This window comes from Sorex fumeus, unplaced genomic scaffold (genome assembly GCF_029834395.1).
Source record: "Sorex fumeus unplaced genomic scaffold, SorFum_2.1 ptg000063l, whole genome shotgun sequence".
Classification (NCBI taxonomy): Eukaryota; Metazoa; Chordata; class Mammalia; order Eulipotyphla; family Soricidae; genus Sorex; species Sorex fumeus.
In genome coordinates, this window is record NW_026606120.1 from 75,798,308 (window position 1) to 75,822,276 (window position 23,969).

The window sequence follows — 23,969 nt, forward strand, 5'->3', positions numbered from 1 at the left end:
ACTAGCAGCCACAGCCAACAACTGCAAAAATAAAGTTTATTTCCTATCCAAAAGTGAGTCCAAGTGTGGCTGGGTAGTGGAGGGCTGTCCACCAGGGGAGTGTGTGAGGAGTCAGGGCCCTGAGTGAGACCATTTCCGGGAGTGGGGAGGACAGGCTGAGGTCCTGGGGCACAGAAGGGACAGGAGACACTGCTGGGGCTTCTTCAAGTTGCTGGCGGCTGGAGACCACCTTCCGTGACAGCCTGCAGAAAGACAGACAGATGCTGGCAGACCCGGGCGAGGGAGAGAAATAGATGTATTTGAACCCCCAACAGGTGCCTATAGAGCTCAGGGAGCTGGGAGCTCCTGCTAAGGAAGGGACTGCAGGCTGGAATGCTCAGAGACCAGACAAAGAATCGAAATCCATGTGATCCGGGGGGGCCTGAAATGATCAAGAAATTGCAACTCCCCACTCCATGGTTTGCCAGATCTTCCTGTTGTTTTGTTTGCTTTGTTTCGGAAACCCAGTGGTGCTCAGGGCTACCTGGAAGATCTAGATTTTGGTTTGTTTTGTTTTGTAGCCACACCTGGCAGTGTTCAGGAACTGCACCTAACCTGAAGCTCATGGGTTACTCCAGGTGGTGCTTGGGGGCCCATGCAGTGCTCCTAGGGATCAAACCTGGGACTCCTGCATATTTTCCCAGCCCGGGGATATCTCAGTTTTTATGTGCACTCTCTGTGGTGCTTAATGTTGCCATCGAATCCCTATTTGCAAAAAATGCTAAGAGAACCAAGGAGATATCTGGGGGCATCAGCTAATTTCCTGTATGGGTTGGGATGGGGTGAGCCCTCCACCTGGGTTGACAATGGGTTGAAGCCTAAAAGTCTTGGGTTCTCTCAATGCTAAATGAGAGAGATAACATAGCAGGGAAGGCACTGGCCTTGAATGCAGCTGACCTGGGTTCAATCCCCAGCACTTGTGGTCTCCTGAGCACCAGGAGTGATCCCTGAGCACAGAGTCAGGATAAGCCTTGACAGCTGAGATAGAGAAAGCACCACCAAGTAAATGATGCTTGGAGGGCTTGCTCAGGATGGGAGATGTATGCTATAGACTATGGACCAAACATGATGGCCACTTAGTACCCATATTGCGAACCAAAACATTCAAAAGGAGAGAGAGAGTAAAAGGGAATGTGCCTGCCACAGAGGCAGGGGAGTTGGAGGGGGCCGCAGGAGGGATACGGGGAACCTTGGTGATGGAGAATGGGCACTGGTGGAGGGAAGGGTACTCGATCATTTTATGACTGAGACGTAATCACAAACGTTTGTAAATTTGTAACTGTATCTCATGGGATTCATTAAAAAAAATTTTTAAAAAAATGGAAAAGCCTTGAGCCCAGCTGGGTGTGACTCCAAAACAAAATCAATCAATCATTATAAATGCCAGTCAGGCCCACAGACTCACCAAGAGGACACTGGATTTAGAGTCTCTACCCATGGCCCAGGGCGCTCCTAGAGCAGATAAACTCCCTGCTCCACAGTGGGGTCTGCCAGCTTCCCCCTCAGGGGACACGGCGTCCCATGTCCATCCTGGCTTCCACCTTCACTCCCAAGCTGGATCTAGGCCCCTCCCTCTCCCTCTGCTCCTCCATTCTTACCTGCCTGGGGTCCTGGGGAGAGAGCAGGATGTGCTATCTGTCCCGCCCACTGGGCACCGGGGTCCGTCTCGTGCCAGCGAGCCTCAGGTGGCCTCAGGTGGCCCTCCTCACAGAGGAGGACAGGGAAGGTTTGGAGAAGGGACAGAGGGAGGAGTGGCCGGGCTTTGTGAGAAAAATCCAGAGAATCCAGAGCCAACCAGACCAGCTGGTGGCTGCTAACCTGAAGCCTCCCCGGATGGCAGTCGGCCATGCACCCCCCCACCCCAGACAGGCCTGGGCCCGGCGCCGGGGTCAATGGAATGTGTCTGATCTGGACCGGAAGCTGTGCCTCATGAGACTCGGGGTGGACGGAGAGGCCTCTGGCACCGGGGAGGGTGCCAGTGGGTCAGGGTCTGAGGGGTAGGGGGACAGCATGGAGGGTCTTGGGTCAGTGGGGGCAGCCGCCATCGCGGCTGGTGCCACACCAGCGGGGCAGTGGACTTCGGCCAGTGTGGTGTCCTGGGGACCGGGCGCCGGTGGGGAACGAAAGGGAGGGATGCCTGGTGGCCTCCGCTGGGAGCAGGTCGGGTCTGGGGGCCAGGCCGAGGCTGCTGACGGGGCCGGAGGACCCAGTCGGGCCTGCAGGAGGTCCATCATATGTCGCAGCTCCCGGCTCAGCTGAGACACCTCGTGGTTCAGACGGGAGATCTGTGGGAAACGCAGCAACTATTTCCCAGGTGCCACAGCAGGCAGCCAACACACCCCTCTCTGCAGCTGGCTCTGCTCCTGGCGCAGGAGGAAGCCTCCTTCCAGGAAGGCCCAGGCCTAGCTCTGTTTTCCCTGCCTCTCCGCCCCGTCCAGGCCGGGACCGTGCCAGCCAGCGGGCACCTCGCTCTCAGCCGACCCCACACAAGCACGGGCCTCGGTGCCCCACTTTCCAAATGTGAGCCCAGCAACAGCAGAGAAACTTGTCGGAACGTGGGGTGGGGGGGAACCCAGCACTTTTCCAGGTTGGGGGGGGGGGCACTGGCCAGGCACTGGGGGCGGGGCAGAGGCGGGGAGCGGGAGTCGGCCTGGCTCCGCCCCCCAGCGCAGTGCCACCCTCCTGGGACACCTGATGTTTATCAGAAGCTGGTGAGGTGACTCCCCAGGGCCCGGCCTGGCGACAGCACTGGGTTCCCCCAGGAGGAGGCGGAGGCAGCTTCTGGGCACAAAGGATCCGGGCTCTGTGGCCTGTGCACATCCGCTGAGCCCTCCTCTCCCAGGGATTAGGGAGGGGCCCCTGCAGGGCAGAGTCCGGTGTGGTGGCCATGGGAGGTGGGGGGTGGGTAGGTGGGACAACCTGGGCTGGCTGGGGAGAAGCAGTCACCATCCCTGAGCTGGCCTGTGCTGGCATCTCAGCCTGGCACTGCCAAGAATGTGGTCACTGCTTTCCCCAGGAGAGTCCAGAGGGTCCTGGACTTGCCCACGATCACCTGGCTTGTATGCACGTGTGAATTAAGCCTCTGGTGCCCAACCCTGCCATGCCCTCGTGCCCAGTGCATGTCGGACCCTGAGCTGGTATTGCCCCGACCCACCTCCTGGTTCAGCCGGCAGACCTTGTCCTTGACTTCCTCAGCCTCGGCGGCCAGCTCCTGGCTGGGTCTGGTTCCTGCGGGTGGGGTGGGATGAGGGGACACAGGGTGAGTGTGAGAGCACAGACTGGGCCCCTCCTGTCACAGGAGCAGGACATGGAGGCTGGGGGTGGGGGAGAGGCCCGGATTCCTGGGCTGGTGACCAGCCTTTGATGTCCAATGGCCCCACATCAGAGGAGGACACTCTGTTCCTGGCTGGCCTCCACGTCTGTCCTCCGAGCCCTGCACCAGCCCACCCGTTGTTTGCTGTTCATTCTGTCCATCTTTATGTGGTGGGATGACCACACCCCAGGAATGCTCCAGGGCGTACCCCAGCTCTGTGCTCGGGGATTGCTCCTGATGGTTATCGGGGACCATGCGGTGCCGGGGATCAAACCCAGGGCTCCTCCATGAAAACATGTGGTCCAGTGCTCGGTACCTTCCCGCAGCCCTCTGACCACCTCTGAAATCCACCCAAAGGTGTCCTCCTTTGGGGGGGGGGATTAGGGGGTCCCTTCTTCTCCCCCCTCTCCTAACTCACTGCCCTCCTGTCTTGGCACCCCTTCCTGGAATCATCTCTCTGGGTCCCCACATGTCTCCATCGCTGACCTGGAAGCTGGCTCGGGGGCCAGGTCAGCTTATCTACAGGCCACGCAGCAGGCCCTTCCGACCACACGGAATGGACAGGGAAGAGTGGGGTGAAAAGCAAGCAAGTCCACCATGAGCCAAGCCCACAGCTGGCTCCTACCTGTGGGAGGGTCTGGGGGGCGGGGCCGATGGTGCTCTGGCCTCCTACTGAACCGGAAGGTGGGCGCCTCTGCCGTGCTGCCAGAGTCCTCAATGCCGTCCACTATCCTGGGACAGGGGGTGGGGGGTGTCATCAGCCCGCGGGGAGCAAGGGACATGGAGCAGAGCAGACAGGGGTGCCAGGGAGCTGGGAAGGAGCAGCCATCAGAGAGGAGTGGGGTTGCAAGCTGTGGCAGGTCAGGAAGGGTCGGGGGGGACGTGGGAGCAGAGACAGGAAGGAGCACTGGCTGGGATGCTGGAGACTGAGCCCAAAGAAGGTTCTGGAAGCCAGCAGGGGTATGGGGAGACAGGGGAGGCTGGCATCTCACCGGGGACTGAGGTCCAGAGGTCCGAAGGTTCCCAGTGGGGGAATGAGAAGCTGGGGGGGCTTCCAGGCGGCAGAGCCCCTGGGGGGACCATGGGGAGAGGGGCCGTGGCCCTGGCCAGCCGGGGCAGGAGAAGGGGTGGGGGACAGGGAAGGCGAGGAGACCAGGGCAGAGAATGGGGGCAGTTCATCGCCCAAAAGGCTGACCAGGGAGCCCCGAGGCCGTGCTGGGCTGAGGTTGGGCAGCAGGAGGGGCCGCCGGGGCTTGGGGACGCCCCCCGCCTCTGCCCCCGCCTCCGTCTCCGTGATGGATGGCAGCGTCTTGTCAGAGCAGGAGCCCAGGCTTTCGGAGCGAGGCTGCGGGTGGAGGGGACAGTTGGTGGCACCCGCGAGGGAAGCAATGGCACCTGGGGTGGACACACTGCCCTGGCTGCCCCCCGCCATCCCAAAGGCAGGTGCCCCCACTCCAGGACTCTCTCCCACGCACCCTCCCCCAGGAAGGGGTGTTACCTGTGAAAGACGAGGGGATCGGGGAAAGCGACTGAGACCCTGTGGGGACACGGGGGGGGGTTCGAGAAGACTCAGACCTCCCCACTCTCCTGTCACGGCAGCACCCTCTCCAGCCCACCCAAGGGTTCATGAGAAGGAGGGAGGGGGCGGGGGAGGGTTGCGGTGGTTGGGGATATGGGCTGGTCGACCGGGAAGAGTAGGGGACAGGTGTCTGGGATAGAGCCACTGGGACAGAGGACACGGGGCAGGGAGGGAGCCATGGAGGGGGTTGCCTGCGGTTGAAAGCGGGGCGTTTCTGGGTGAAGGAGGCCCACGAGGCCCTCTGGAGCTGGGGAGGCTGCTCTGAGGAGGGCACATACATTGGCGTCGGAGCCCTGGCGCAGGTTGAAGGTGAGGTCCCGGAGCAGCCCAGCCCGGAAGGCAGCCGCGTACTCTGGATAGAGCCTGAGGACCTCGGCCAGCCCGCGGCCGCTCAGCTGCTGCAGGCCGCAGTAGGTCAGAGCCTTCACGTCGGCGCTGGTCTTCAGCACGCAGCTGGCCCCGGCCCCTGAGGCAGGCTCCTGTCCCGGCTCAGGGATATCTGCCCCAATCAGGTCTCCTTTCCCTGTGAGGAAGAGATGGGACAGGCAACTGGGACGGAGGGACAAGGAGGCAGTATGTTGGAAGGACAGTGACAGATGGGTCGTCCAATGGGACCATGGAAATACTCAAAAACGCTGGAGCCATAGCACAGCGGGTAGGGCGTTGGCCTTGCACGTGGCCAACCCAGGTTCAATTCCCAGCATCCCATATGGTCCCCTGAGCACTGCCAGGAGTAATTCCTGAGTGCATGAGCCAGAAGTAACCCCTGTGCATCACCAGATGTGACCCAAAAGGCAAAAAAATAAATAAATAAACTTGGTAAAGTCAGCTGGGAAGGACAGATAAAGTTGGTTCTTTCTTTATTTGGGGAGGGGTCACACTCAGCAATGCTCAGGGTTACTCCTGGCTTTATGCTCAGGAATTACTCCTGGCAGTACGCAGTGGACCATGTGGGTTGCCGGGAATCAAATCCGGGTCAGCCGTGTGTAAGGCAAACACCCCACCCACTGTGCTCTGGCTCTGGCCCTGTGGCAGGTAAATTTGGGAGACAGTCAATGAAATGGTCAATCAGAAGCCCTGGAGAAGGACTGATGGAAATGGATGATCAATAAAGAGCAGCCAGAGGGGTCACTTAAAGGGCAAAAGGATTTAGGGACAGGGGCCGGAGTGACAGTACAGCAGGTAGGGTATTTGCCTTGCATGCGACCCACTCGGGTTCGATTCTCAGCATCCCATATGTCCTCCAAGCACTGCCAGGAATAATTCCTGAGCGCAGAGCCAGCAATAACCCCTGTGCATTGCCGGGTGTGACCCAAAAAGCCAAAATAAATAAATAAATAAATAAATAAATAAAAGAATTTAGGGACAACAAGGAAGTGTTAACAGAGTTGGGAGATAATCCATTAAACTGGGGCTCGGTTACTGGGGAAGAGTTGAACTGAGGGTCTGGTAGAATGAAGGGAGGATCAGAGGTCAGTGGCCAAAAGGGTGACAATAAGGTGAAGGGACCAAGAATTTCAGGAATCCACCAGAGATCTGCATGTCCCTGGACCCGGGGCCACTCCTAAGAGCCCGGGGGCAGCAGGGCGGGCGTGGTGGAGGGGAACTGCTCACCCAGAATGGCCAGCACCATGTCGTCTCGGAGCACCTCAAGCGAGCCGGAGCAGACATAGTAGTGGGCCTGCAGCGCGTCCCCCCGGCGCAGCAGGTACTCGCCCGGAGCGCAGAAGGAGGCCTTGACGTGGAGGGAGAGTGCCCGCAGGCAGCCCCTGCTCGCTGCTCCAAACAGCGGCAGCTGCAGGATCTCCCGATTCAGGTGCATGGCAATGTCCGCCCTCAGCTCGTCTGGGAAGTCACGCAGTAACTGCATAAGGGGCAGAGGTCATTCTGGCTGGCCTCCCTACCTGGCTGGAAGCTGCTGCTGGAGCTCTGCAGAGGGACTGGACTATCTCCAAAGACAGTTCCAGCGCCTTGGGCTGCCCAGCGGCTTAGTTCTGACCTTCAGGAGTTCTGTGTGTCTCACTTCAACTTGATGGCTGGTGTGTGTCCCTCCAAACCCAAGTTCCAGGACCAGAGACTAGGCCACTGCCCAGGGCCACACACAGAGGCAACACACAGGAGGCCTGGCTATAGAGCCTCCCCAAGCCCCCTTCCCCCCCCCCCCCCCCGCCACCAGACACATACACAAGGCCCATCCAGGAGCCTGGAGACTAGAGCTCAGCTCTGCTCCAACATCCCTGCCTATGGCCCTTGAGTGATCCATGGTCTCTCTCTGGGTCTCGCACCTGTGAAACGCAGAGTTACACGAGAACTAGGGTCATATTTAAGGCTCATTTTTTAACTTTTATTTGGGGGAGGGGGTGGGGACATCAGCAGGTGGTTTAATGAAAGGGCCTCAGAACATGGCACTGCCAGGCCCTGTGATACTGGGGTACCCAGGCCACCCCAGAGAGGCACAGGGGATTCCAGGGCCACAACTGGCTACACCTGGGTCGATTATGTTGTGCCAGGAATTGAACCCAGGTCAAATGCATAGGTTAGGTCTGAGCTCTAACCACTGTACTCTCTCCCAGCCTCCTCCTCCACAATCTTCATCTTAAAGAAGCTTCCGGCTTGTGGATGCACTCCACACCCCACTGCCTCCTCTCCCACCTCTGCAATCGCTCCTTCCCCTGTTTCTCCCCTGGTGCCACCTCCTCCTCCTCTGCCCACTCCCTTAGTTCTCTTCTCCATTTCCACATTCTCCCTGCAACACAGCAACAGCTCCATAACCCACCACTGCCGCTGAGCCCAGAGCCAGCCTCAGGGCCATCACAGTCCACCCAGGTTTGCTCCTTTTCACCCCAGAAGTGTCCAGTCTTTCAACTGTGACATCATCATCCCACCCGTTGGCCCAAGTCAGACCCTTGGGAGCCACTCAGCTCTTCCTGCAACCAGCTGGTCACTAAGTCCCAGGTCCTCTGCTCTCAGGGGACCCTCCTTCAACACAAGTCACTCTCCAGCCTAAAATTGGGGTCACAAAGCCGGAGCACTCTCAGAGCAGGGAGGGTGTTTGCCTTGCATGCGGCTGACTCGGGTTTGATCCCCAGCATCTCATATGGTTCCCTGAGCACCCCCAGAAGTAATTTCTGAGTGCAGAGCCTGAAGTAACCCCTGAGCATCATGGGCTGATGCTCAAAAATAAATAGCCGAAAAGCCAAAAAATTTTAAAATAAATAAATAAAAATAAAATAAAATCGGGGTCACACACAGCGGTGCTCAGGACCTTCTCCTGGCTCTGTGCTCATTGGCGCATGTGGTGCCAAGAATCAAACTGAGCACCAACCACATGTCAGGCAAGCGTCTTCACCCTGTCCTGTCTCTAAGCGTTTGCTTCATAAAAATCTAAATTCAAGGGCCAGAGAGATGGCGGAGGGGGGACCATGCTTATTTTGCACGTGGCCAACTCTGGATCAATTCTGGACACTGCATATGTTTCCCTGGGCACCATCAGGAGTGATCCGAGCACAGAGCTGGGAACAAGCCCTAGGGACTGCCAGGTGTGGCTCCCAAACAAACACCTAAACTCAAGGGCAGCCCTGAGCTGGGCCTGCCACTGCCCGGCCTGTTCAGACTCTCCCTGCCCCCTCAGCCCTCTCTGTCAAGGCCACAGTGAGGCTCACCCTATTTCCCACAACATTCCTGCCTGCGTTCCCTGCTCCTTCCACCTGGACGGGCCTTCTAGCAGTTCCTTCTTGTCCTTCACGATATCTGCCCTTTGGGCCACCTTCCCACTCTCCTCTGCACTCAGACACAGCCAGGTGTTCTCATCCGTTTCCTTGCAGCTAATGTCTACTCCTGCCTGCCTCCCTGCAGGCTTGAGGGCCTGCAATCATTATGGGATTCTGGGCCCAGCAGCGAAGCTAGCTCAATGCTGATGCTCAGGAAACAGTGACCAAAGTGAACTTGGGCATGCGCTATGACTGGAGCTCCCGTATGCTAGTGCCACGGAAAAGCGAGTTGGGTGGATGCGTGGCCCCGTTGCTTCACCTCCCTAAGCCCTCTCTACCACCCATCAAACTGGGGGGGCGGCAGTGACTGGAGCAACGGAACAGCAGGGAGAGCTCTTGCCTTGCATGTGGCTGACCCACGTTCACTCCCCAGCATGCCCAGCTGGTCCCCCAGCCCCGTAATAGGAGGGATCCCTGAGCATTGCCAGGGAGGCAGGCTCCTCCCACCCCCACGCCCGCGACAGCGCCGCCCAGCGGCCGGGCGGCGGAGCAGCAGGGCCTACCTCGTTGGCGTCGATGCCACTGTTGACGGCCCACGTGGTCTGGAAGTACTCGAGCATGCGCTGCTTGAGCGGCCGCGGCAGACGGTGCACGCGGATGAAGTCCTTGAGGTCCTTCATGCGGCTGTGGTAGAGCGAGCGGCGCGAGTACATGCGCTGGATGATGGCCGTCACGTTGCCGAACACCACGGCGTGCATCAGCGCTGCAGCGAGCCAGCGGCCAGCGGTCAGGGGCGCTGGCCTTGCACGCGCGGCCCCTGCCCTGCACGTGTCTGGGGAGGGGGGGTTTCCTCCGACCCCTCCCCCTAATCAGGACTTGGTGGGATCCCGGGGCCAGCCTGTGCTGGGTGTTGAAGAAGCATCAGTGAGTCTGAAGTGGGGGCAGGGGGCTCCTTGCCCTGTCTGGGCTTCAGTTTCCCCCCCCCCTCCCCCGCCCCACCAAGCAAGCTGGGCTGAGCGAGGGCCCCAGCCTCACCGCCGATGAGCATGGTGCAGATGGAGAAGATTTTCTCAGCGTCCGTGTTGGCACACACGTTGCCGAAGCCCACGCTGGTGAGGCTGCTGAGCGTGAAGTAGAGCGCCGCGATGTAGGCGCTGCGCCTGGACGGGCCGCCGGCGGAGCCGTTCACGTAGGGCACCTCCAGCCGCTTGCCCAGCTCGTGCAGCCAGCCTGGGAGGGAGAAGGACGGAAGGAGCTAGGGCTGCCAGGAGGACCACATTTCCCTGGACTTTCCATGCTTGTCTTGGGCAAGTATTGACAGAGGGAGCGGAGGTTTGCACCCGATGACTCAGTATGTGCAGGGAGTGACCTGGGCTTCCCCATCAGGAAGTGGGGGACAGCTGAAGGTCCTCGGTACCATGACTGACTGTTCTGTGCCTCTCGCAACTCTCTACTCTGTTGAGCCCCCTCCAAGTAAGACATTCCACCAGAGACTCTCCCTGGCCACTTAGAGTGCTGAAGGAAAAGAGACGTGACATCAGTCATTAGAGGTAAGAGGTGAGCCACTGAAAGGGACGACAGAGTGGAAGGAACCATGAGGACTCAGGGCGATGTTTGGACGCTGCTCTTAGGGCAGAGCATTTGTGTTAAAACTGCAGGAAACAGGAGCCAGAGAGATAGTACAGTGGGTAGGGTGCTTTCCTTGCATGCGGCTGACCCAGGTTTGGTCCTTGGCATCCCATATAGTCCCCTGAGAACCATTCAGGAGTGATTCCAGGGTGCAGAGCTAGGTATAACCCCTGAGCAACACCAGGTGCCCCATCCCCCCAAAAAAAACCCCCCACAAACACAACCTAAAGGGATAAGGGGCTGAAAGATAGCACAGCAGGTTATATGTCTTGCCTTGTATGTGGCTGACCCAGTTTCAATCCCTGGTATCACGTATGGTCCCCTGAGCCCTACCAGGAGTGATGCCTGAGGTCAGAGCTGTGCTGGGTGTGGAAGAAAGAAAGAGGGAAAGAGGGGCTGGAGTGATTATACAGTGGGTAGGGCGTTTGCCTTGCATGCGGCCAACCCTGGTTGGATCCCCAGCATCCCATATGGTCCCCTGAGCACTGACAGGGGCAATTCCTGAGTGCAGAGCCAGGAGTGACCCCTGTGCATCGCTGGGTGTGACCCAAAATAGGAAAAAAAAAGAGAGAAAGAGAAAGAAAGAGAGAAATAAAGAGGGGAAGAAGGGAAAGAAAGACGGAAAGAAAGAGAAAGAAAGAAGAGAAAGAAAGGAGAGAGAAAGAGGAAGGAGGGAGGAAGGGAGGAAGGGAGGGAGGGAAAGGGTCCTCTCAATGGGGAAGAGAAGGAAGACAAGGAGGGACTTCCAGAGAGGAAAACATGACCAGAGGCAGAAAGCAGTGCATCTTTGGTTCTGGGTGTTTTTCCTTTGGAGTGTTGGGGATCAAACTCAAGGCCTCAGGCATGAAAGACATTTGCTCTACCACAACTGTCCTCACTTTGGGTTCTGCAGGAGAGGGTCCTGAGGGCAGAGAGAGCTACAGGACCAGAGGGTTTGGGCAAGGGTGCACTGCATGAGGACAGCATTGGGGATCCACAGGTGAAGGAGACACGGGTGGATGCTGCTCTACCTACACCATCTAATTGTTCCTCCATACTGTGTTGATTGTCCATCACTGACTTGGGTCTCCTGCTATACCTTCAAGGCCTGTGAGCCTTCCCCCTAACCTCCTAAAGAGAGCCCTGATCCTCAGTAAGTATCCCCACACCTGATGGGGAAAGAACCGCATGCGTACGTGTGTGTTGGTGGAAGGGCAGCCACAGTGTGTGGCAGGTGTGAAGACAGCTGGAGGCACCAGCTTTGGGGTGTGTCTGGCAGCTCACCGATGTCCCAGAGCAGCGGGTCGTTGGCCTCCATCTCCCGGCGCCCGATGACGTACCAGATGCAGGCCATCCAGTGGGCGAGGAGCGCGAAGACGGACATGAGCAGTGTGAGCACCACAGCGCTGCACTGCGAGTACCGCTCCAGCTTCTGCAGCAGCCGCAGAAGCCGCAGCAGCCGCACGGTCTTCAGCAGATGCACCAGCGAGGTCTGCGGGCAAGGGGGTGCAGCAGGGTGTCAGTGGCATGCGCCTTCCAGGGCTCCTATCTAGCCCAGCCCTGCAGCTGTGTGTGTGTGTGTGTGTGTGTGTGTGTGTGTGTGTGTGTGCGCGCGGGCACAGCCGGAAAAACATCCCTGCCGTGAAGAGGCTGACCCCCAAGTGCAAGGAGAGGAAATGATACTGAAACCAACCCCAGCTAACGTCAGCCAGGGCTTACTCTAGGTGCCAGCCTCTGGGCCAGGCATATCAGCTCTGTGTGTGTGTGTGTGTGTGTGTGTGTGTGTGTGTGTGTGTGTGCGCGGGCACAGCAGGAAAAACATCCCTGCCGTGAAGAGGCTGACCCCCAAGTGCAAGGAGAGGAAATGATACTGAAACTAACCCCAGCGAACGTCAGCCAGGGCTTACTCTAGGTGCCAGCCCTCTGAGCCAGGCATGTGTCATCCTGTTTAGGGCCACACCCAGTAGCGCTCAGGGCTTAATCCTAGATCTCTGCTCAGAGGTCACTTCTGGCAGTGCTCAGGGATCAAACCCTGGTCAGCCACATGGGAGGCAAGCACCCTGCCTGTGGTACTGTCTCTCTGGCCCTTAGTCCTCTTCATTGGAAAGGAAAGCTGTTTCCTTTTACAACAATTTGCCTTCTGGCCAATGACCCATCCTCGTACCCCAAATTTGCCAGAAGGCAAATCTGCAGATAAGTAAACTAAAGTCAGAGAGACTTGACTTGCTCAAGGTCATAGAGACAACAGCAACTCATTCTGTGCTGTCCAGCCTCCTGACCAGGTGCAGGTAAGACTAAGTCCTGGTCTGAGACAGCAGAGACACAGACTGTCCCTCGCCCTGCCCTGGGGGTCTCAGGGCACCAAGGAGGTGATGCAGGGGCTGCTCGGGACTCAGAGAGCCCGAGGCTGACAGGATGGGCCTGGGGAAGGGCTGCCACCTCTCCTGCGTAGACCAGCTGTTGGGGACAGGCTGATGCTGAAATGTGGAGGGAAGCAGAGGAACTGGATGTGAGCCTCAACTCTCGGCAGGGGGCCCCCAGAGCTGGCCGCACACCTGGCGAAGGCCTGCGGGCATCAGAGACCAGGGTCACTGCCTTCTTGGAGGTGAGGAGCAGGTTTAGCTCCTCACCAGAATCAGTCCTCTAAGTCGGGGCTCTGGGTGGCCCCTGGAGAACTGGTGGGCAGGACTCCCAACAGCACCCCCTGTCAGCCTCTAAGCCTTGACTTAGAGCACTGTAGCACTGTCCTCCCATTGTTCATCGATTTGCTCGAGCGGGCCCAGTAACGTCTCCATTGTGAGACTTCTTGTTACTGTGTTTGGCATATCGGATACATCACGGGGAGCTTGCTAAGCTTTGGCGTGCGGGAGAGATACTCTCGGTAGCTTGCTGGGCTCTCCGAGGAGGGTGGAGGAATCGAACTCGGGTTGACCATGTCAGCCATGTGTGAGGCAAATGCCCTACCACTGTGTTATCGCTCCAGCCCTAGCCCTCACTGTAGGTGATGGAACTAGAAATGGGGTCCTGAATGCACAGCCTGCCTCCAAACTTGAATCCTCCAGGGCTTCTTCCAGTTCCCTGCCCCTGGGACCCTCTCCCTTGGGGCTCTCCTCCCCTCCTTGGAATAGAATGTTCCAGCCTGGTTCTTTCCAGCCTTTGGCTCCACTACTACCTGCTTTTCCCTTTCCCTTCGCCCCACCTCCTGCCAGCCCCACTTCCTGCCAGCATCTCTCCCATCCGCCAGCCAGACCATCCACTCAAATATCGTGGCTTCCTGGAAAATAGGGTGATATGTTGGAAACGATACTTGGAGCCCTGGTTTAAATCTCCTGCCTGCTACTGTGAGCTTTGTGACCTTCATCGAGTTACTTAACCTCTCTGAGCCTCCGCAGGCACCTCCAGAAAAGAGAGGAGTAGGCTGGAGAGACAGTCCAGGTGCTTAGGCACTTGCCTTGCACGTGGCCAGACCTAGTTCCATCCCAGCACCATGTGGCCTTCCAGGAGCTACTGCTGAGCATGAAATCAGGAAAAGACTTGGAGCACCATCAGATGTCTCCAACTCTCTCCTAATAAAAAAGTTAAAAATTAAGAAGAAAAACAAAAGAAGCTGGCCTGGAGGCTGGAGCGATAGCACAGCGGGTAGGGCGTTTGCCTTGCACGCAGCTGACCCGGGCTTGATTCCCAACATCCCATGTGTTCCCCTGAGCACCGCCAGGAGTAATCCCTGAGCATTGCTGGGTGTGACCCCCCCCCCAAAAAAAAGAAGGGTTCCTGTGAGGTTTCTATGGGATCAAGCCTGTTTAAAAGCCAAAGGGCCGGAGCATAGTAGGGCAGGTGGGGCACTTGCCTGGCACGTGGCTGATTGGATTTGATCTCCCGCTCCCCATGTGGTTCCCCAAGCCCCTCTAGGAGGAATCCCTGAGCACAGAGCCAAGAGTAAGCCCTGAGCACTACAGGGTGTGCCCCCTCCTCCCCCAAAAAAAATAGAATCCTGGGGGTAACCAAGGGAGGAAGAAATGCCTGGGAGGAGGGCCAGGGGGCGCTCTGAGGCACTCGCTCTCCCCTAGCGACAGCTGTCTGCTGACACAGCCTGGCTTTGGGGGTGGAGGGCTGCGCTCTGGGGTGGGGGGTGCTGCTTGGACAGGGCAGACATACACACGCGTGCACGTGTGTGGGAGCCTGCACACACGTGTACACAGCCAGGAGAAGAGGCCCACAGCCCGTTGGCGGCTAGTTAAATCGGGCTGCGTGTAGGTGGTTTCCCGCTATAGCTAAGTGTGGCAGAGAGGAGCACACGGGGAAGCTGCTCTCCACCTCCCCACCCAGCAGCCAAGGGGGTCTGGGGACACGGGGTGGGGCTCCCTCACCCTGGACCTGGAAAGATTCTGCCGCCAGGTGCAGGGGAGGGGAGAGGTGATGTAGCTGAGCCTCAGGGCACCTTTAGGCAGTCCTGCAGGCCCCGAGAGCTGGAAGCGCCTAGGCCCTGGCATCCAGCCTCCAAACCCAGCCCAGAGTGTCTCTCTCCTTGTCTGGGCTTACTATGCTCCCCCCAAATGCTCTCTCCTCAGCTCCTGCCAGACCCCCCAAATCCCCCTCTCGAAGAACTCCAGCCTTCTCTCCTTGGAGAGCCTTCCCAGACACCTCCGAGGTGCTGGCCGGGTTTCCCATCATCTCTCTGCATGTTGATGCCGGTTTTTCCAGCCCAGATGCTAGTCTGGAATTCCAAGGTCAGCAAACTGCAGGGTTTGCCCCACATCGCTACCATGCCTGCCCTGCCCCCCAGCATCCACCCCATTCACCTTTTCTGTCCCACCCTCCCCTCCCGCTGTCCCACCTCCGCACCAGCTTAGCTGCTGGGATGTTGGATCTTTGTCCCTTTTCCCACAGTGACCCGGCGCCACTCGGCTCTGCAGGCAGCTAAGTGCTCAACGGTTGTTTGTTAATTAAAAATGTGAAAAGTTACCACTCATCTGGCAGCCGACCAGCACCGCCCTGGTAGCCCTAGTTAGCTTTTCATTTGTCCCCCACTTCCCTCGGAGATGGAGCACTGAGCTCCTGAGGAGTGCAGACCTTCCCAGGGCTTCTGGACCATGCACAGGAGGCCGTACATTTGCAGAAGGGTTGGTGGGAAAGACTGGATGGGGGCTTCCGGCCTTCCCTGCTGGGAGATGCTGCGGCAAAGGACGGAGCCTAGCCCCACGGCTTGGGAGTCACTCACCACGGTGATGTTGAAGACGTAGAGCAGGTCAAAAGGCAGAGCAGCGATGAGGTCGACAAAGAACCAGGTGGCCATGTAGTGGAGGCCAATGGAACGAGGGGCAGACACCACCTGGCCGGACTGGGACACGTAGGTGGTGCGGAAGTTCAAGATGATATCTGGGGGGACAGAAGGGCAGGAGGCTGTGAGTCAGGGACCAGAGCCTGGGAAGGCTGCTTAAGCCGGCCCCAAATAGAGGGGGAGACAGGATCGGGGGCACTGATGGAGGAAAGACTGAAGGTGGTGCTGGGTTGGGGTACAGGTCAGAGCACTCCAGCCTTTTGCTCTGGAGGCTCAGCAATGGGTGGGATCTGCAGGCCTAGATGGGGGTCCCCCGGTCCCAGCAGAGGGTCTGACCCAGGATGAAGAGCATCTCCACCACGATGTCACTGACGAGCGTGTGCCGCGATGCGAGGGGCGTGTCATCATCCCCGGAGAAGCAGACATTGTAGGGGACAGTGACTGCGACGTAGAAGGTGGCGAGGAGGATGAGGCCATCCCAGACGGCCTTGGGGACGCTGTAATGGAGCAGGAGGCAGCGGGCGCCCCCCACGGAGGCCACCTTGTACTCAGGCACTGACGGTTTTGGTTCAAAGACATTCTACGGGGAGAGAGTAGCAGCTGGGGACACATGGTGGAAAGGAAGATCGAGGGGCTGGGGTGGTAGGGAGACCAGGGGAGGAGGAAACAGGGGCAGGGGACAGGAAAGCACTTCCCAGACAGGTGCTGATCCGTCCACTGCCAAGTGCTGCTCGGGCCCCTTTGGTGTCAGTCATGCTCCAGGGCACGTACTCAGAGGCCCAAGGAGGGTATGACAAGTCAGAGACATATCCTCCTGGGACAGTCACTAAGTCTTTTTGTTTTTACTTCTGGTTTTGGACCAAACTTAGTGGTCTCAAGGGCTTACTTCTGGCTGTGCACTCAGGGACCACTCCTGGCAGACGTGGGGGACTGTCTGGGTGTCAGGGAATCAAACCCAGGTTGGTTGGCCACCTGCCAGTCAAGTCCTCTGCCTGCTCCAGTCTTAAGGTCACCAAGTCTTTGCTCAAGTTCTTCTTGGGTTCTGGGTGCCCCACAGGGAGTAGGTAAATCCCAGGGAAAGGCTGGCAAACCCACCCTACTCCCGGGAGACCTAAAAGACTATGACAAAGGGTCAGATACTCAGTCCTCTGGCTTCACTGGGGTCTGAGGAATGACACTGGGATGATCGCAAGATTCCAGGCCCCCAGAGGGGGCTTCCCCCAGGACCTGCCATGAGATCACCCCATCAAGGGGGTAGATGATGTCACTGTCGCTAGAGCCCTGCCCTTATGGCATGGTCAGAGCAAAGCCAATCACAGGGCAGCACAGGAGGTGGGGGTGGGAGAAGAAGTCGGGGGAGGCAGCAGGCTGGGGTCGGGCCCAGTGGGACACGGAATCGAGAGGGCAGAGGGAGGCATCGAAAGATGTACCAGGAGACAGGAAGAAGTGGGGGGACAAGGGTGGGGTGTAGAGGAAACTCACATTGGTTTTCATGCCCCCCTGGCCCCGGCGGCCAAAGTGGCCGGTCAGCCGGTGTAGCACGGTTCGGCTGTGCCTTCTGGCGGAGCGAAGCCTCGAGTTGGCCCCCCTCCTGCCAAGGGAGTTTTCTGTAGGGAGAAAGAGCACAGAGTCAAGTGGAGTCACACCACAGGAGGCCTGGCAGGGGCAAGTCTTGGGTGGCCTCGAGGAAGAACCTCTGGCCGCTCATGCCTCCATCCCCCCATCTCGAAGTTACCATGATTACTGTCCCCGTGGAGCCCTGGGGGTCCCAGGCCAGGGCCCCCGCTCTGAGTGATGTCCTTGAAGGAAAAGAGGAAAAGCACAACCTCCCCCATCTCGTTCTTGATGGGCATCATGTCCAGGAGGCACCAGAAGGCTGAGCCTGTGGGGAAGAGGGATGCTGAGGTGGGTGGGAACAGCCCCTGGTCCCCCACCACCCCTGTGTCCCGGGCAGAGTCAAAGTATTCAGCAAAGATTAATTTGCCACGTTGGAAAGATAGTCCAGTGGGTAGGGTGCTTGCCTTGGACCCTATGACCAGGCTGGGCTCAATTCCTGCTACCACATATGGTCCCCCGAGTTCTACCAGGAGTGATTCCTGAGCACAGAGCCAGGAGTAAGTCCTGATCACTGCCACTGGGTTGCAGCTCAAAACCCAATAAATAAATAAATAAATAAAAGATTATTTTTGCTTTGTTTTTGGGGGCACACCTGGTGATGCTAGGAATTTCTCCCAACAGTGACGGGCGGGGGGTGGGGGGGAGGGTGTTACAGGACTGAGGATAGAATGGAGGGGCTCCAGTGTGCAAAGTAGGTGCTTGGTTATTGAGGTTTCTCTTTGACCCTTTGTAAAAACATGGGGGGGGGCAGGAGAAGACCCCAGGGGTCACATCAGCAACCCAGAGAGCATAGATACACTGTATCCATAGATACACTGTTTCACAGTCAGATGCTTGCAAGTTGGGAGCCAACACACTGATCTCCACAATGCCATGTGAACTCTGAGGGCAGCCTGGGGTCTGAGCAGGGCTGTGCGGTGGGCCAGCGGCCCCTCACCATCTTTGCGGTAGAAGCAGATCTCAGCTCGATGCTCCTGGTGGCCCTCCAGGGCCTTGTGGAGCCTCTGCAGGGCCGGCTCGCTGGTCTCCGGGCCATAGAGGAAACGGCAGCTGCAGGTTTTCTGCATGACCTCCGTGCGCCCGTAGCCCGTGAGCTCGCAGAAGCCGTCAGAGCAGTAGACGATGGGAAAGCCCCGGGGACCCTGTGCGTTGGCCAGCAGGAAGTTGCTATCTGTGAGAAGAAGAGGTCAAGGTCAAGCCAAGAGGTCAAGGTCAAGTCTGAGCTTCTGGGTGGGCAGTGCCTCCCCGTCCACACCCCCCCTCCCTCTGAGCCACCAGAACAGAAGTCACTTAAGTTTCCTTTCAGTCCTGAATCCCCTTTATGCCAAAATGAGAGCCACAGAGCTGGTGCAGAGCCCCAGAGCCTCAAGACTGGACGGGAAGGAGGACAGAGATATTGCTGGAGGTTTGGAGTGGGAACCCCCAGAAGTCATGTGGCCCATCCCCTTGTCTTGGAGCTGGTGTGCGAGGGCTGTAGGAGGTTGCTGGTGAGTAAGAGCACAGATTCCAGCACGCACACCCCCCACCCTTTCCTGGCTGTGTGACCTTGGGCAACTGGGACAAAGTCTCTGGGCCTCAGTTGCTGCTCTGCAAAGTGGGGGATGCTAAAGCTCTCTCACAGGGGCGTTGACAGCTCCAGGAGTTACTTGGGGAGAACAAGTCTGAGCACAGAGAGTGTGCTCCACTGAGAATGCACCCAGGTTCTTTCCAAGCGCCCCCAGAGCAGCCTTGTTGTCAGCGGCCCGGGAAGGGGACAGGGAAGATGCTACTGCTATCACACCCAATTCACTGGTGGGGACCCAAAAGGAAAAGAAGATCCAAACTCACACTTCTACTGGGTGAGTAGAGATCATGCTGGGAGTCCTGATTCCCTGCCTTCCAGGAAAGGGCTCTGTCTAGCATCTCTCCCACCCCCCCACCCCCACACACACTGGAGCAAATGCCCCAGGCTCAGTTCTGACAGGAGGGGGCAGTGCAGTGGGAGCGCCAGCAATCCCAAGGGCAGAACCTAAGCTGACCCCCCTCCAGCTGCAATGGGGGAGGAGATGGGGGAGGCCCCAGGGGGACTCCTATAGGTCATTCAGGGACATCTCAGCTGAGGGAGGGGACCTGACTCACAGTCATCCCCTGGGAGAGAGGAGGTGAGGGCTTGTGGGGTGGGGAGGCTAATGGAGACACGGAGGGTGCCTGAGAAGTGCTGGGCCCTGGGCAGCAGCCTCCTCCCATCCCAGGGCCCGTTACCCTGGTGATGGGCGCTATGGAAACAAGGGAGGTGTGTGTGTGTGGGGAGGCGCGGTGAGGGCCTCAGCGGCAGGTTTCCGCCCTAGGCACCTCTCCCCTCCACCTTCCAGGACCTGGCCAAGGTGACCAGGGGGCAGGGGGAGATTCCCGGGCTTCCAAGGAGGAGAAGGGAAGCGCAGGAGACGAGGCGGGGGAAGAAGGACTGCGGCTGTCCAAGGTGCTGAATCTGGAACCCGCGCGCGGTGGGCGGGTGGGCTGGGACTTCCCCCCTCTCACCGGCACCCGGTGCTGCCCCCCCCCCCCCACGCAGGCAGAAACACACCATCAGCGAGGGGCCCCATGCCCGCCAGAGCTAGCGAAGTCTGGCCTTTTCTCCCCACCTTGCTGCTGAAATCTGACCTTTTCTCCCCTCCTCTCCTTTTATTTTCTGGGGCAGCGGAATGCTGGAACGGATTGGAAGCAGCCCCTGAGCACCTGTCCCACCTCCAAGCTCCTGATGCCCCCTTACAGGCACCCCGCAGAGCACTGCCCAGGGGTGGGCGGCTCCCCAGGCCGCTCCCCCATGTTGCAGTCCAGTCACCCTCCCCGCAACCTAAGCCCCCACCCACACCCCCATCCCCTGGCCCTTTCCCTGCCTCCCCTGGAGGTCGCTCAGCTCGCTTCCTTGAGCGCAGCTTAGGCACTTCCTAGACGATCATCTCCCTGCTCTCCCCACTGGGGGTCCCCCCAGCCCATCCAGGAGACCCGAGCCCGCACGGAAGGAGACGGGTCCCAGTCCGACCCCCATCCCCCCCGCCTCCAGCCTCCGCCCCACTTACGCGTGCCGTCGAAGCGGGTGGCGATGGTGTCCAGGAAGGTGTTTTGCGGGGCCAGCAACCCCTTCATGACCGGCATGGCCTCGGGGAGCAGGGTCGAGGCTCAGCGCAGGGGGCGGGGGGTCGTTCAGCCCGGCCGGGCCGGAGGGGGCGCGCTGCCGGCGGGGCCGGGGCGCCCCATGCGCCCGCCTGCCTCCTCCCCTCCCTTCTGCCGCCGCCGCCGCCGCCGTCTCTCTGCTGGGAACCTGCAGCTCTGCGCGGTGCCGCCTCGGTCCCCCCCGCCCCCCCACCTCCCCACGGGCCAGGTTCTTTCCCCAGGGCTTGGCCCGCGCCCGCCACGTGGCCCCACACGGGGAGGGGCCGCCAGCGACACCCGCACCCCTCTTGAAGTGCCTCCTCCCTTAGGGGAGCGGGGGGGGGGCGGGGGAGCGGCCCACGCGTGTCTCTCCTGGAGAGAATTGGGGACACGCCCACCTGGAGCCCGAGTCTGAAGATACGGGGCGGGGCCCGAGGGGCGGACACGCCCTCCGCCGGGTGGCCACGCCCCCACGCGTGCTTCCAGGGAGGCTCCTGCAGGCCCCGCCCCACGGGTTTCCCCGCGCCGCCCACGCCGGGAACCTCGTGAGTTCAGAGTGCCGCCTGCCGGGAGCTGAAGTATTTCGCAGCACCCCTAGATCTCTGATGGCAAGAGTTAACGAGACACCCCGTGTGGGTTCAATTCCCCACCACCTCATGTGGGCCCCAGAGCCCCTTCAGGAGTGGTCTCTGAACAAGGCCAGGTGTTGCCCCCCAAGCAAACAGATAAACAACAACAACAACAAAAAAGAGTTAAAGAGGGGCTGGAGCAATAGCACAGCGGGTAGGGCGTTTGCCTTGCACAGGCCGACCCGGGTTCCATTCCCAGCATTCCCTGTGGTCCCCCAGCACCGTCAGGAGTAATTCCTGAATGTATGAGCCAGGAGAAAACCCTGTGCATCGCCAGGTGTGACCCAAAACACAAAAATAAATAAAAATAAAATAAAAAAGAGTTAAAGAGACTAGTTCTGTTCCAGGATCTACTGGATGGCTGGAATCTCAAATAATAATAATAGTAGGGATTATTATTACTAGTATTATTATTATTTGGGTTTGGGGCCAGGGTAACTCCTACCTCTGCACTCAGGAATTACTCCTGGGATGCTCAGGAATCAAACCCTTGTGCAAGGCAAACCCACTGTACTATGGCTCCAGTCCCCTAGGGAGCTTGACTCTTAGAATGCTCTGCATATTCTTCACTCTTAGTTCAGGTTACGTGGGGTACCCTGGAGAAGTGCCTCTGAGCACAGTGGGGTGGAGGAAAATGTTGTGACCTCCAGAAAGCATCCCAGCTCTGCCATTTCACCTCTTGAAGCCTTACTTTGCTCATCTGTGAAATGGAGCTAATAGGTTTTACCTCCTTCTGTTATAAGTTCTGTAATAAGTACCTGGCGGGGGAGGCAGGGGGGCTGTCTTCCTCCCTCATACTCCCTCTTTTTACAGCCTTGATTCAGCTCTCCTCTGCTGCCATACAAATAGAAGGGAGGCTGGAGGTAAGTCTGCAGCCGTGGAAGGTTATTTCCAGGTGAGCAGAGGGAATTTGCAATATCCAAAGGCCTGGCTTGGCTTTGATTCCACCTTCTCGGAGATGGAACCAGGCTGGCTAGGAAAAGCCTGGATACAGAGCATTCAGGAAGCAATAAGTTGCTTGGGTAGCTGAGTGTAGTGGCTCAGGGTGGTTGCTTCCTAGATCAGGGAGAGCTCAAGTCAGAGATACTGGGGGAGAGGTGCCGAGAGGGCAGGCCAGTGTCCTGACCCTTACTCCCAGGCTCTGGCTAGGGTGTTGTCTGAGGTGCTGATTGCTGAAAACTGCCACATCTCTCTGTTTCTCCTTTTGGGCATTACATAGGTTCCTAAGATGCTATTGCACAGTACCACAACTGCTGGCTCAAGTTATAGAAACTTTTTTTTTTTTTTGCTTTTTGGGCCTCCCCTGGCGATGTTCAGGGGTTACTCCTGGCTCTGCACTCAGGAATTACTCCTGGCAGTGCTTGGGGGACCATATGGGATGCTGGGAATCGAACCCAGGTCAGCCACATACAAGGCAAATGCCCTACCCGCTGTGCTATTGCTTCAGCCCCAATGTCACTGTCACTGTCCTCCCGTTGTTCATCGATTTGCTCGAGCGGACCCAGTAACGTCTCCATTGGAGACTTTTGTTGTTACTGTGTTTGGCATATCGAATACATCACGGGTAGCTTGCCAGGCTCTGCCGTGCGGGCGAGATACTCTCGGTAGCTTGCCGGGCTCTCCAAGAGGGGCAGAGGAATCGAACTCGGGTCAGCCATGTTGGCTGTGTGCAAGGCATACGCCCTACCGCTGTGCTATCGCTCCAGCCTGCTCCAGCCCCAGAAGCTGAATTTTTATTTTATTTTTTTGTTTTTTGGGGCCACATCTGGCAGTGCTCCAGATTTACTCCTGTATCACTCCTGGTGGGGCTCTAGAGACCATATGTGGTGCAGGGATTGAATCTGGGCCATCTGTGTGCCAGGCAAGTGACCTACCTGCTGTCCATGTCTCCAGCCCCTTTTGGAGAGTTTGTTGATGTTCCTTGAGCTATAGAACTCTCCAAGTGAACACACTCCAGATTCACATGGGTTCTCCCTCGGTGGATCTATACATACCCAGCCCTTTGGGTGAGGGCACTGTTCATGTCAGAGGCCCTGTGTCCTGCCACCACATCACACAGAACTCAATGTATCAGTAACCACCCCATTTCCCAACAAGGCCACACTTAGAAGAGCTGGAAGGGCGGGGCAGGGAGGCAGCTCAAGAGGTAACAGTTGTTTCCTGCTAGAGGAGCAAGAAAATCTTGCCCCATGTCTTCATGGAACTGCTGGTGAGTGTCTGTCACCTGCGAGCCTGGAGGAGCCCTCACCTGCCGGTTCCTCACTGCTGGGTTCTCACTGCTAGCCTCACTCTCTGCCTTACACCGCAGCTTCAGACTCTCAAATTCCCCGTCATTCTGGCAGGCTCAGCTCCCTCCTTTCCCGAGGTTACTCTCCCACCTTCCCCAGGAAGGCCCCAGTGAGAGTGGAGCCGGAAAGGAAGTGTCTGTCTTCATCCACCCCTCCCCGCATGGGGTTCTCCCTTGGCACCGGCTCTGTCCTGTGGGTTCCTGCCTTAGAGCGTCAGATCCAAGGTTACTTGAGGGTCCTAGGCTGGGATTCCTAGAGCAGGTTCTTCAACCTTCAGCCTTTCTTTTCTTTGTCTTCAGGCTAGGGGTTATTTATTCCTAGTGAGGTTTGGGTGCTTGGGTGGGGGGAACCATATGTGATGCTGGGGATTGAACCCCAGTGAGCCGTGTGCAAGACAAGTGCCTTAGCCACTGTGGATCTTTTGGGCCCTCAGTCTTTCTTTTAATTTCACAGCGAAATAGATATTTACAAAGTTGTTCATGATTGGGTTTCAGTCATATAATGTTCAAACACCTTGCCCCAACACCAGCGGACCTTTCCCATCACCAATGTTCTCCATGTTCCCAGTTTTCCTCCCCCCCCACCCCCCTTTTGGGCATTATGGTTTGCAATACAGATACTGAAAGGTTATCAGGTTATCCCTTTACCTAGAGCAGGTTCTTCAACCTGCTTGTTAGTCTTTTCAATTTTTATTTTTCTATTTTGGGGAGGTTTGGGCCACACCCGGAGATGCTCAGGGATCACTCCTGGTGAGCCGCGGGCACCATTTGAAATGC

At 58.1% G+C, this 23,969-nt stretch overlaps 1 protein-coding gene across 1 annotated transcript; it reads right to left on the reverse strand.

Moving 5' to 3' along the window:
- Positions 1-22: 22 nt before the first annotated feature.
- KCNH4 (potassium voltage-gated channel subfamily H member 4) lies at positions 23-20,576 on the reverse strand. The gene is made up of 17 exons (XM_056127026.1): positions 20,204-20,576; positions 18,082-18,315; positions 17,263-17,409; positions 17,010-17,134; positions 15,864-16,107; positions 15,468-15,625; positions 11,534-11,741; positions 9,677-9,871; positions 9,205-9,404; positions 6,546-6,795; positions 5,210-5,454; positions 4,851-4,889; positions 4,345-4,697; positions 3,978-4,084; positions 3,194-3,267; positions 1,638-2,324; positions 23-242 (listed from the first exon to the last, which is right to left on the reverse strand). The coding sequence occupies exons 1-16, from the start codon at positions 20,277-20,279 to the stop codon at positions 1,929-1,931; spliced, it is 3,051 nt and encodes a 1,016-aa protein (XP_055983001.1). The 5' UTR covers positions 20,280-20,576; the 3' UTR covers positions 23-242; positions 1,638-1,928.
- Positions 20,577-23,969: the final 3,393 nt, after the last annotated feature.